Source organism: Myotis yumanensis, unplaced genomic scaffold (assembly GCF_028538775.1).
Source record: "Myotis yumanensis isolate MYYU_CA2020_CCGP unplaced genomic scaffold, mMyoYum1.0.hap1 SCAF_1, whole genome shotgun sequence".
NCBI classification, from domain to species: domain Eukaryota; kingdom Metazoa; phylum Chordata; class Mammalia; order Chiroptera; family Vespertilionidae; genus Myotis; species Myotis yumanensis.
Window position 1 is genome coordinate 33489299 of NW_027223752.1, and position 13377 is coordinate 33502675.

The 13377-nt window shown below is 49.3% G+C and overlaps 1 protein-coding gene across 3 annotated transcripts in view; it reads right to left on the reverse strand.

Moving 5' to 3' along the window:
- PLEKHD1 (pleckstrin homology and coiled-coil domain containing D1) overlaps positions 1–13377 on the reverse strand; it is a 30550-nt gene that overhangs the window by 9107 nt on the left and 8066 nt on the right. The window contains exons 2-6 of one of the 3 annotated variants that reach the window (XM_070417572.1): positions 13137–13230; positions 12716–12805; positions 12410–12486; positions 11474–11565; positions 10474–10526 (exon numbers count right to left, since the gene is read on the reverse strand). In XM_070417572.1, the coding sequence (XP_070273673.1) occupies positions 10474–10526; positions 11474–11565; positions 12410–12486; positions 12716–12805; positions 13137–13230 (406 nt within the window). Of the gene's footprint in view, positions 1–10473; positions 10527–11473; positions 11566–12409; positions 12514–12715; positions 12806–13136; positions 13231–13377 lie in introns of all 3 variants that reach the window. The other 2 variants (XM_070417562.1, XM_070417582.1) reach the window with 2 other exon arrangements.

Below are 13377 nucleotides of genomic sequence, written 5' to 3' on the forward strand. Positions count from 1 at the left end.
GCTCTATCCACTGAGCCAAACAGGTTAGGGCACCCCCTTTTTAATGAAAGAAAAGTTCAGAGTTTCAGAGTTTGAAAAACCTCTATTTTTGATACATTCTCAGTAGCTGACACTTGGTATTACTAGTGATGATAAACCTGTATGTGGCCTCTGCCTGCTGTGGGAGGGCTGTTCAGGGGGCCAGGGAAGTTATAGGCTGCAAGCATCCCTGATTTTAGACCTGAAAAAACACCAGGGAAGCTAGCTGGCCTTTATAGGCACCCGGCTCTTGTAGGTACCTGGTTTTTGATGGTACAGAAGAGGTCACCCAGGACCCAGCTGGAGGATGCCACCCACACCCTTGGTTTCTTCTCCCTGGAGAGCCCCTTTTCCCTGTACTTACCATGACACTGGGATATCTTTTTATATATAGATATATTTTTATTGATTTCAGAGAGGACAGGAGAATGATAGAGATATGAGAGAGAATCATTGGCCAGCTGCTCCTGCACGGCCCCTACTAGAGATCAAGACCAAAACCCGGGCATGTGCCCTTGACAGGAATTAAACCTGGGATGCTTCAGTCCACAGGCCAATGCCCTATCTACTGAGCCAAATCAGCCAGGGCGGGGATATCTTTTGTAATTAAAAATGGGAGAAAGTAAATTATTACAATGCCATGAAAATGTCCATACACTGCTAATAAGAGTGTACTGGTAAATAGGTACAAAGTTTCTGAAAAGCAATTTGGCAATAGGCATCAGGAGTCTTTTTTCCCCTAAGGAAATGTGTTTCCAGGAAACTAGCTCATCTAATCAGGAGTCTTAAAGGTTTTTGCCCTTTGCATCAGTAATTCTACCTACAGGAGTCTATGCTAAAGATATTAGCCCAGCCTGTGTGGCTCAGTGGTTGAGCACTGACATATGAACTAGGAGGTCACGGTTCGATTCCTGGTCAGGGCACATGCCCGGGTTGCAGGCTCAATCCCCAGAGTGGGGCATGCAGGAGGCAGCTGATCAATGATAATCGCTTATCATAGATGTTTCTACTTCTCTCTCCCTCTCCTTTCCTCTCTGAAGTCAATAAAAATATATATATTTTTTAAAAAGAAATAATTAGAGGCCCTGGCTGGGTAGCTCAGTTGGTGAGAGAGTTGTCCCAATACAACAAGGTTGCAGGTTTGATCCTCAGTCAGGGCACATGCAAAAATCAACCAATGGAGACAGGCGAAGATGGCGGCATAGGTAAACACCAGAGACTGCTGCCGCAAACAACCACTTCAAAAATACAACTAAAAGACGGAACGGACATCACCCAGAACCACAGGAAGGCTGGCTGAGGAGAGACTCTTCAACTAGAAGGAAAGACAGCAGCGTGCCGAGGCTCAGAAGAGGCGCAGTGTGGAAAATTTAAAGGTGCGGAGGTGCGCGCGCAGGGCGGGCTGGTGGCTGAGGACGCCGTTGTCGTTTTCGGTCGGGAGTGAGTCTCAGACTCTGGGCTCCAGATCCGGGCGAGTCTCTAGGGACTCAGACTCAGACGGGAGAAGCAGGATTGTCCGGCATCAGTTGGAACGTGAGGGCAGCTTTCTCTCCGAGGTTTGCAGCGGTTGCCGGGGTTCTGAGAAGCAGAGCCTCTGGGAACGGGACTGAGAGCAGCCATAACTGCTCCCTCCGCCCACCCTGTTGAGCCCGCCCTGCCCAAGCCCTGCGCAGAGCCATTTGCTGGATCGCCTCAGGCAAAGGCTAGATTAGCACCTCCCCAGAGGACAGAAGTTTTCCCACAGCTGATTCTCACAGCCAGTCAGCCTGGTGGTCAAATCCCTCTAGTATTAACTACAACAATCAAGGCTTAACTAGAACAAGACTGCGCACAAAGACCACAAGGGGGTGCACCAAGAAAGCATAAAAAATGCGGAGACAAAAAAACATGACAGAAATGGAGGATATAGAGCTAAAAAACGCAATTTTGAGGGCTTGCAATAATGTGCTAGAAGCTGCCAATAAACTTGATGAGAGCCTCACGAAAACTAATGAGACCCTCGATGCTATGATAAAGAAACAACTAGAAATTAAGCATACACTGACTGAAATAAAGACTATTATACCCAATAGCAGACCAGAGGAGCGCAAGAATCAAGCCAAAGATTTGAAATGTGAAGAAGCTAAAAACACCCAACCGGAAAAGCAAAATGAAAAAAGAATCCGAAAATATGAAGATAGTGTAAGGAGCCTCTGGGACAGCTTCAAGCGCACTAATATCAGAATTATTGGGGTGCCAAAAGATGAGAGACAGCAAGATATTGAAAACCTATTTGAAGAAATAATGGCAGAAAACTTCCCCCACCTGGTGAAAGAAATGGACTTACAGGTCCAAGAAGTGAAGAGAACCCCAAACAAAAGGAATCCAAAGAGGACCACACCAAGACACATCATAATTAAAATGCCAAGAGCAAAAGACAAAGAGAGAATCTTAAAAGCAGCAAGAGAAAGAGACTCAATTACCTACAAGGGAATACCCATACGACTGTCAGCTGATTTCTCAACAGAAACTTTGCAGGCCAGAAGGGAATGGCAAGAAATATTCAAAGTACTGAATACCAAGAACCTACAACCAAGAGTACTTTATCCAGCAAAGCTATCATTCAGAATTGAAGGTCAGATAAAGAGCTTCACAGATAAGGAAAAGCCTAAGGAGTTCATCACCACTAAACCAGTATTATATGAAATGCTGAAAGGTATCCTTTAAGAAGAGGAAGAAGAAAAAGGTAAAGTTACAAATTGTGAACAACAAACATGCATCTATCAACAAGTGAATCTAAGAATCAAGTGAATAAATAACCTGATGTACAGAATGAACTGGTGATTATAAGGAATCAGGGACATAGAAAGGGAATGGACTGACTATTCTTCGGGGGGAAAGGGGAATGGGAGATGCGGGAAGAGACTGGACAAAAATCGTGCACCTATGGATGAGGACAGTGGGTGGGGAGTGAGGGTGGAGGGTGGGGCGGGAACGGGGAGGAGGGGAGTTATGGGGGGGGAAAAAAAAGAGGAACAAATGTAATCTGAACAATAAAGATTTAATAAAAAAAAATCAACCAATGAATTTATAAATAAGTGAAACACCAAATCACTATTTCTTTCTCTCTCTCATCAATAAATAAAAATAATTTTAAAAGAAATAATTATAAAAGTAGATCAGGATTGATGTATAAGGATGTTCACTGTGGTGTGATTTATAATAGTGACAACAGCTGAGATATCCAAAATTAGAAGATTAATTAAATGAAACATTACATATTAACGAATCAGTACATGGTCACTACAACAGATGTTTTCAAAGAATGCTGAACGACATGAAAAATTGCTGGATGTACAATGTCAATAAAGGTATAATGAAAAAGCAGGCCATAAAACGAAATATCTGATATGATCCTATTAAGCTTAAGATAGAGATATATATTTTATTAGTGTAGATATATATATCTCTACACTAATAAAAGACAAAGATGCTAATTGACCGTACCTTCGCTACACCCAAGCCACGTCCACCAGCCGATCAGAGCGACTATATGCAAATTAACCCAACCAAGATGGCAGCCGGCAGCCACAGAGCTGGAGCAAGCAGGAGGCTTCATTGCCCCGGCGATGGAGGAAGCCAAGCTTCCCGCCTGCTCTGGCCAGCTGTGGCCTCCACAAAAGGCAACAAAGTTTCAATTATAGAAGCTAAATAAATCTCAGATACCTGCTTCCAGCCAGTCTCCACTGGGAGCTTGGGTGGCCGGGGGCCGTGGCCAGCCTGCAAACAGCCATCAACCCCTCACCCAGGCTGGCCAGGCACCTCAGTGGGGACCCCTACCCTGAAGGGGTCCCCTACCCTGGCCACACCCCCTTCAGGGTGGAGGTCCCCCCTGGGGGCCGTGGCCAGCCTGCAAACAGTCATCAACCCCTCACCCAGGATGGCCACACTCTCATGGGGTAAGGGTCCCCGCTGGGGGGCTTGGCCAGCCTGCAAACAGCCCTCAGCCCCTCACCCAGGCTGGCCAGGCACCCCAGCGGGGACCTCCACCCTGAAGGGGGTGTGGCCAGTCTGAAAATGGCCCTCAGCCCCTCACCCAGGCTGGCCAGGTACCCCAGCAGGACCCCCACCCTGATCCAGGACACCCTTCAGGGCAAACCAGCTGGCCCCCACCCATGCACCAGGTCTCTATCCTATATAATAAAAGGGTAATATGCAAATTGACCCTAACAGCAGAGCAACTGGGAATCACTGGTTACTATGACACACACTGACCACCAGGGGGCAGACACTCAATGCAGGAGCTGTCCCCTGGTGGTCAGTGTGCTCCCACAGGGGGAGCTCTGCTCAGCCACAAGCCAGGCTGACGACTGCCAGTACAGCGGTGGTGGTGGGAGCCTGCTCCCCGCTGACAAGTGGACATCCCCCAAGGGCTCCCAGGCTGCCAGAGGGATGTCTGACTGCCAGCTTAGGCCTAATCCCCTGGGGACCGGGCCTAAGCCAGCAGGTGGTCATTCCCCGAGGGGTCCCAGACTGCGAGAGGGCACAGGCCGGGCTGAGGGACCCTCCCAAGTGCACAAATTTTTGTGCACCGGGCCTCTAGTGTATATGTATGTACAGAGAAGTTGACAGTAGCTGTCTGTCAATGGTGAGATTAAGGATAAGTTTGTTTTCCACAAAGAGCATGATTTCTACCATTAGTAAAAGGTTATGTATTAAAGAGGAAAAAGAACGACACTCTCCGTCCCGGCTGCTCACTTCTTTTCCACCTTTCATCTCACCTGTATGGCTCCTAAATGAAGCTGATGCCCAGGTGCAGCCCGAGAATGCTGATTAGAGTGAAACCCCCAACCTATAAACTCGGAGTATCCAGAACCTTCTGTTCCTGCAGCCCAGGATGGCATGAGTGTTTGTAGCAACCTTGCCACAGCTGAGGTCAGCCAAGACCTGCTTCAGCGAAAACCTTTCTCCATCATACAGTGTTTGTTCTGACTCTTGGGCCTGACTTAAGTTGCAGGAGTATAAGGTTAGAAAGAAGTCACTGGATGGCAAATCCCAGCTCAATGAAAGAAAGAACTTTCAAATAATGGAGCCATAATGCAAAGGTAACGGTCACAGGATCAGGATCAATATCCATCAGGAAGGTCAGCAAAGAGCCTCTCCTTGAAGTGGGAGGTATTTTCCGACTCCCAGAGACTGTGTTCTGACTGGAGCACCCCAGGTAGTGAGAACCGTGCCTGTTTGCCCCTCGGCACTTCTGATTTCCCATGAGCCTGCTCATGTGCAAGGCTGAGCACTCACAGTTCGGCCAAAAAAGAAAAAATAGGCAGGCTGCCCTCCTCTGGGGAGTGAGAGAGATAAGGACACAGGGAGCCAGTGACACCAGAGGGACCTGGGACTCAGAAAGAACATGGTCTTCTGGCCCCGGGCAGATGAGCCCAGGTTGGCTGCCCCTGCACTCTCTGCTCATGCCCTTTCTGCTACATGGAAGGTGTCAGGGCTGCACCATCTCACAGTACACATCTGCATGGGCCTTGCCAGTTCACCAAGCACTCCCTGCTTTCTATTTCATTGAGCCTCACGGCGACCCAGGAACTAGGTAGGCACAGCCATTACTGTTATCAGAGCATCACAGATGGAGACACTGAAGGTCCGAGAGACTAACTTGTCCCAGGCCATACAGTCAGTGGTAGAGTTGAAACTCGATGTCCGACTGGCATGGCTCAGTGGTTGAGTGTTGACCTATGAACCAGGAGGTCATGGTTCGATTCCTGGTCAGGGCACATGCCCGGGTTGCGGGCTCGATTCCCAATGGGGGGCGTGCAGGAGGCAGCCGATTAATGAATCTCTCTCATCATCGATGTTTCTATCTCTCTATTCCTCTCCCTTCCTCTCTGAAATCAATAAAAATATATTTTAAAAAAACACAAAACAGCCCTAACCGGTTTGGCTCAGTGGATTGAGCATCAGCCTGCGGACTCAAGGGTCCCAGGTTCAATTCTGGCCAAGAGCATGTACCTTGGATGTGGGCACATACCCAGTAGGGAGTATGCAGGAAGCAGCTGATCGATGTTTCTCTCTCATCGATGTTTCTAACTCTCTATCCCTCTCCCTTCCTCTCTGTAAAAAATCAATAAAATATATTTTAAAAAAACACAAAACAAACAAACAAACAAACAAAAACACCTCGAATCTGGGTCTCCTGATCCCACACCTTTAGACCAACCAGCCTCTCAGAGCCCAGAGAATCTCCATCTCATCACTGGGCCATTGTCCCAAATGCCTTTCTAAGTGGCACAAGGCACACCCAGACAATCTCCGTGACCTGGAGTGGACAGGGGACAGGCAGATCCATTATATGGATGATTAAGTGAAGGAAGGAAAAACCTTGACAGAAGGACTCAGTGAGTTCTGTTCCTGATCTGGAGCAGGCAGCTGACCCGGACTACGAGCCGGGGCACAGTGCTCTCCCTCCGGCCTGCCCAGAGCAGCCTTCACCTCGGGAACCAGCTGGGCCCCGAGTGAGGCTCACTCACATTCTGTACCCAAAACCCAGGGAGTTCACAGCTGATAGGCTTATAGGCTTCCCTCCTTCAGCTGCTATGGCTTTAAGTGAGGCCTGTGTGCAGTGGGTCCCCACTGTCCTCATTTCCTGGCTAAAGACCTAGATAGAGTGTCTAAATTTTCCTGCGGCTGACTGCTGCCCCAGATTTAGCCTCTCTGATGGATAAGTCTGTCTCTCTCCCTGCCAGTGGCTGTGCCTGTCACTCCATCCCATCCCCTGGCTTCCTGAGTTACCTGTCTTTAAATCGCTGATAATCCACCAGAAGGCTCACTTCTCAAAATGTACAGAATGGCATGGAAAAACTCTGCGGCGGAACCTAGAATGAGAACCTGGAGACACGGAGGCCCGACCGCTGCTGTCACCATGCCAGTCCTCAAACCCATGCGATCCAAACACAAAGCCTCAACAGGTTTTGATTTGGGAGTTTTGTTTGTTTGGATTTGGATTTTTTTTAAATCCTTACCCGAGGATATTTTTCCATTGATTTTTTAGAGAGAGTGGAAGGGAGGGATGGGGAGAGAGAGAGAGAAAGAGAGAAAGAAATCTCAGTGGAAGAGAGGCACATTAATTTGGTTGCCTCCTGCACCTGCCCCGAGCAGGGCAGGGGATCGAACCTGCAACCCAGGTATGCACCCTTGACTGGGAATCGAACCTGTGACCCTTCAGAGCACAGGCTATGCTCTACCACTGAGCCACATTGGCCAGGGTGAATTTAGATTTTTTTACTGTTGTTAATTGACAACATGATTCTGAAGTCCAGCTGAAAGAATAAATGGGCAAGAATAGCGGATAAAATTTTGGAAGAAAAATGAGGGTGAATTGTCCTACTGGATTAGTCAAGATGGAATGTAAAATAAAAAAAATTAAAAATGCTCATTCATTGTTAAAGGGTATTCTTTAGGAAGAAAAAGGCCCTAACCAGTTTGGCTAGGTGGATAGAGTGTCAGCCTACAGACTGAAGGGTCCCAGGTTCGATTCCGGTCAAGGGCATGTACCTTGGTTGTGGGCACATCCCCAGTAGGGGGTGTGCTGGAGGCAACTGATCCATGTTTCTGACTCTCTATCCCTTTCCCTTCCTCTCTGTAAAAAATCAATAAAATATATTAAAAAAATAAAAAGAAAAAAGATAAAAAGATGAATAATAAAATGGCAATAAATACATATCTATCAACAATTACTCTAAATGCAAATGGATTAAATGTTCCAACCAAAAGATGTACACTAGTAGAGGCTGAATGGATAATAAAACAAGGCCCTTACATATGCTGTCTACAAGAGACTCACTTAAGATTGAAAAATATACACAGACTGAAAGTAAAGGGATGGAAAAGTATATTACATGAAAATAGAAACAAACAAACAAACAGCTGGGGTAGCAATACTTCCACCAGACAAAATAGACTTTAAGACAAAGAGACAAAGGAGGACCCAGCAATTCCACTTCTGAGTATTTATCCAAAGAAACCCAAAACACTAAATCAAAAAGATATACATCCATATGTTCATTGCAGCATTACTTACAATAGCCAAGCTATGGAAGCAACCTAAGTGTCCATCAATAGATGACTGGGTAAAGAGGAAGTAGTGTACATATACAGTGGAATATGATTCAGCCATAAAAAAAGAATAAACCCTTGCCATCTGCAACAACATGGATGGACCTAGAGGTTACTGTGCTGAAATAAGTCAGACAGAGGAAGACAAATGCCATATAATTTCACTTATATGTAGAATCTAAAAAAAAAATAAATCAATAAATGAAAAAGCAGAATAGAAACAAACTCATAGAGGCAGAGAACATTTTGTCAGTTGCCAGATGGGAGCATGTTGTGGGGATGGGTAAGAAGGTGAAGGGATTAAGAAGTACAAATTGGTAGTTACAGAATGGTCACAGGGATGTAAAGTACAGCACAGAGAATATAGTTAATAATATTGTAATAAGTATGTACGGTGTCAGACGAGTACTAGATTGATTGGGGTGAGCACTTCGTTATATAATGTCTAATCACTGGGTTGTACACCTGAAACTAGTATAATATTGTATGTCAACTATAATTGAAAAATAAAAAATTATTTAAAGTTAAAAACATGTTCATTCACTGAGTCACTCCACAAACATTTATGAAGCACTCAGCCTGGGCCAGGGACTGGGAATGTCTGGGTTATTATGGGGACATGACTGTACGACCTGTTTCAGAGACCAGTAAGGGGAGGCTGGGAAGGTTGAGGAGTAAGCAAGATAAAAATATGAATAATAAAATGGCAATAAATACATATCTATCAACAATTACTGTCTGTCTGGGGTATTATGGGGACTTGGCTGTTTCAGAGACCAGTAAGGGGAGGCTGGGAAGGGTGAGGAGTAAGCAAGAGTCAGGTTGAGAGACAGGCACTGAGCCAAGGCTGATGGCCCAGCCCTGTGACTGGCCTGGGAGAGGACAAGGAGAAGCAACTGGGCAAAGAGCAGTGGCCTCCCTCTGTGGGGTTCTCTGGGCAAGCCACCCTGCAGCTTTGGGCCTCAGGCAATTCACATGCAAGGTGGGCCCATAATTAATAACAACTGATTGTAACACTAACAAACACAGATATTCATTAAGCACACATTATGTGCCAAACATTTTATTTTATTACTTATTTATTATTATTGTTTTTAAATCCTCACCGAGGACATGCTTAGAGAGAGGAAGGGAAAGAGAGAGAGAGAGAGAGGAGGAGAGAGAGGAAAATTGATGTGAGAAACATTGATTGGTTGCCTTTGTACATGTCCTGCCTGGGACCTGAACAACCTTTCAGTGCACAGGATGATGCTCAATCAGCTGAGCTGCTCTGGCCAGGCAATGTACCAAGCATTTTATATTTAACATCTCACTTAATCCTCACAACATCCCTAATAAGATCAGTTCTATTATTATCCCCATTGTTTTGCTTTGTTTTTTAATATATTTTTATTGATTTCAGAGAGGAAGGGAGAGGAAGAGAGAGATAGAAACATTAATGATGAGAGAGAATCATTGATCGGCTGCCTCCTGTACGCCCTACACTGGGGATCAAGCTCAAAACCTGGGCATGTTTCCTGACCGGGAATCGAACTGTGACCTCCTGGTTCATAGGTTGATGCTCAACCACAGAGCCACGCCAGCCGGGCTATTATCCCCATTGTTCGTGAGAGAATATTGATGTTCAGAGAGGTTAGGTAACTTGCCCAAGGTCACACAGCTAGAGGTGGTGAAGGTCCAATACACAGCCAACCTGGCTCCAGAGCCCCCACTGCTAACCACCACCCTACTCTGCCTTCTGGGGGGAAGTAATAATTCCTCAGAACAAGCAAGACCCAATGATGCACAGAGATCCCAAATGAAGTGGACTTTTACCGGCTCCCCACCCTGAAATGAAGCAAGGGCCTCCTTCACCCCATAAGGCTGCCTCAAGCCAATGCTTGGTCCCCTCAGGACTTGCATTATCGACACTTTGAGAATGAAGGAATCCCTGAGATCATCCAACCCAATCACTCTTAAGGTGCCAGAACCCCCCCATGACTCATAGAGGCCACCCAGCCTCCTGTGACTATCATCAACGGCAAGCAGCTCATTACCTACCGACGCAGCTAATAACATTCGGGGTGGCTCTTTCTCTAGCAGGTGGTCACCTCCCCCTTTACTTTCCTCTCCAGGACGTCACCAGAAGACATACACTCCCTGCCAAGAAGCTACGGCCAGTTTCAAGCACTGTCATCTCACTGGCCTCCCTGCTCTGCCGTCAGATTTTCCAGCCAGTTCTCTGGGTGCACAGCTCCCCCCATCACCCCCGAATGCCAGGAACATGAGCCAGGACACCTTGGCTGTGCAGGGATCCACGGACAGGGCAGGGGTGGAAAAGGGAAGCAATTCTGAGTGGCCTCCGTGGGCGCCTACCTCTCTCTGCTCCCTCTGCAGGCAGAGTTCCTCCGTCTCTTCCATCAGTTTGTCTGCCAAAGAGAACACACACACCCTCAGGAAAAGCCCACTCCAGACCCGGTCCTGAGGGGCGGATGGTTCGGTCACCTCTGTCACCCCCCGCATCTCCCACGGAAGAGGTCAGCACAGCCGAACCGGCCCAGCCGAAGGGTGGGGCCAGCTCCTGGGGTGGGAGCTGCATCCCTCCCTCCTGTCACTGTCCCTGCATTGCGCATTCACAAGTCAAGGACAGCCTTGTCCTTGGAAGCTCAAGGGAGTCTCTGCACTCGTGTCTGCCTCGTGGGGAAGGGCAGTCCTGGGGGTTGATAGGTTTGGAGCAGGCAAAGGGGAACCAGTGTTGGGGCCCCAAGTGTCTAAGGAGGAGGCAGGGAAGAGGGTCCCAGGACAAGGACCGAACCTCAGACTCAACTTCTTCTTTCCCAAACAGCATGCTAACCAGCCAGTCAGGGCACAAGGGCCTGGAACCTTGTGGTCAGGTTTAAAGTGCGCTGGGGTGTGAGAGCTGGAGGCAAGCCTGGGATCTGGGGTCCAGGGCAAGGCAACCACATCGACTCCGTTTATGGAGCCCTTACTGCGTGCCTGACAGTGCTTACAGGCATTTTTTCACGTAACCCATCCCCACACCAACTCCAACAGCCAGGGAACTGTTTCTGTCCCCATTTCAGGGAAGAGGAAATTGAGGCTTAGAGAGGCTGTGCTGCCTGAAGACATACACAGCTGGTCGATAAGTGACAAAGCTGGGCCCAGAGCCCAGGCCCCAAACCACCAGGCTCTCCTGCCTCCTGTCATGCTCGCCAAGAGGACATTGATTATCAAGCTCTCTAGGCTCCAAGCTGGTGTCTGGCTCCTCGGAGCCCGCCAAGCCCCACTCAAGACACCTCCCTGGGTCCTCCAACAGCCCCTGGCCCTGAAGTGCTACCATCAGGGAGCGTCAGCCCAGCCCGTCCCTCCAGCCAACCTAAATACTCCTGCTTCTCCTTGGCCAACTGCAGCCCCTGGGCCTCCAGGCTCTTGATCATGGCCTCTCCCAGCTGGGCGTTCTTCCAAGTCCTGGGGAGGGAGGGCAGATGGGACAGAGGAGAGAAGAGGAAGAAACACAAAATCGTGAAAACAGAAGGGTAGAGGAGAAAGAGAATGTGCATGTTCTGTATTTGCCCATCCCTTCTCTCCAGGGTCCCAGCTCTCATCCACCCTGGCACCCCTGGCTCTGGGCATGCCACCAGCAGGGATCAGTTTCAGTCCCCGGAGGCTGGCCCAGGCTGCAAAGTGGGCCACCGTGGGCTGGGCCAGCAGCACTTTTGGAGCAAAGAAGAGATTGCTTCCTGGCTGCCTTCTACAGCACTGAATGCCCACCATCCGGCGCAGGGCCTGGCCCGGGGCACGCACTCAGTGTTATTTGTTGAACTAAAAGCATGACCCAGCTTGAACAGGCAGGCGCCAGGACCGGGGTTTGCGTGTGAATGAACTGTGTTGGGCTGGAGGTTTCTGTGACGTGGACCCTGATAGCAAAGCTCTGGTGTGTGCTAGGATTCATGGTGGGCCCGGGGAGCTGAGATGGGGGTTGGGAGGCAGCCAAGTCCTACTGGTGATGCTGGATTCACTCTGAGAATGGGAGACAAATGGAGTCCACATCTGCCACCTGTGGCCCTAGGCAAGCAAAGCTCACTTTGCTCAAAGCTCACTTAGGAAACCCCTCACAGATGCTCTTGTCCACCCTACCCAACTCCCACAGCCCTGTCCTCAAGGAGGCCCAGACATTTTCCTCCCCACCCTGCCCTCTCCTGGGGCCCTCAATGCCCACCGGGACCCCAGCAGAGAGAGCGAGCGGGGTCAGTCTATCCCACACCCCTTCCCCTTCTGCACCTCAGGCTGCCCTCCTGCTGGGAGCACTTACACCTTCCCAGACTCCTGCAGCATCTCCAGCCACTGCGTCTGTTCAAACTCAGACTCTGCTGCCAGCAAGATGTTCCCCTGCCAGGAAGAGGGGCCACGGTGCACCTGAGAGAAGGCCGCTCTGAGGACACGGAGGCCGCCCCAGGCCTCTGCAAGCCCAGTGCTGCTCCCCCCATCCCGCAATCCTATGGCACTGACACCCCTTCCAGGCCAGGCCAATGGAGGGGTTGCCCCCAGGCACCCGGAGGATCCCAGAGAAGCTGCTCTGTCCCGGCTGAGCCCGGGCTGAGATGAGAGCTTTACTCACATGGAAGTCCTGGTGGGAGATTTTCATGGCATAGGGCATGCTGGGCTCTTCCTTGGCCTCCACCAGGCAGCCCCCCAGAGGGATGACGCCCTGAGAAAGAACCAGAACAGGCAGCTCTCACCCCGCCCAGCCCAGGTCACTCAAGGCCTGTGGGAGGCCTTAGCCAAAGCCAGGTCCTGCTGAGGGCCCCAGGCTGGGAGCCAGACGAGAACTCTCCCAGAAAGGAGAGGCAGGGCGGGGCAGGCTCCTGGGCACAGGAGGTTGGGGGCCCAGCCCAGGACGGGCAGGGGGTCTTGTGTCCCACGAAGGATTAGTCCTTCAGACTCTGTTAGACCACAGACTACAGTCCTCCACCCTAACACCCTCCCTCGGTGTCCCACTGGGCCCTTCCCACTGTGTCCCTGGGGAGAGGCCCCCTCACCTTAGGATGTATATTGAAGTGTTTATTGGTTTCAAAGCTCTTTTTTTCACTTTCAGAGTAGTAAAGAAGAAAGCTCTCTTTGATGATGAAAAACCTATATAGCAGGTGGTGAAGAAAGAGGGACAACCAGGAGAGAAGGGTGAGGATTCTTGGGACAACAAGAGCATCCTTGGGGGCCCTGCACTCACATGGGGAGTCCAGGGGGCTACCAAGGCTCAACCTCACCAACCCAGTTCCACAT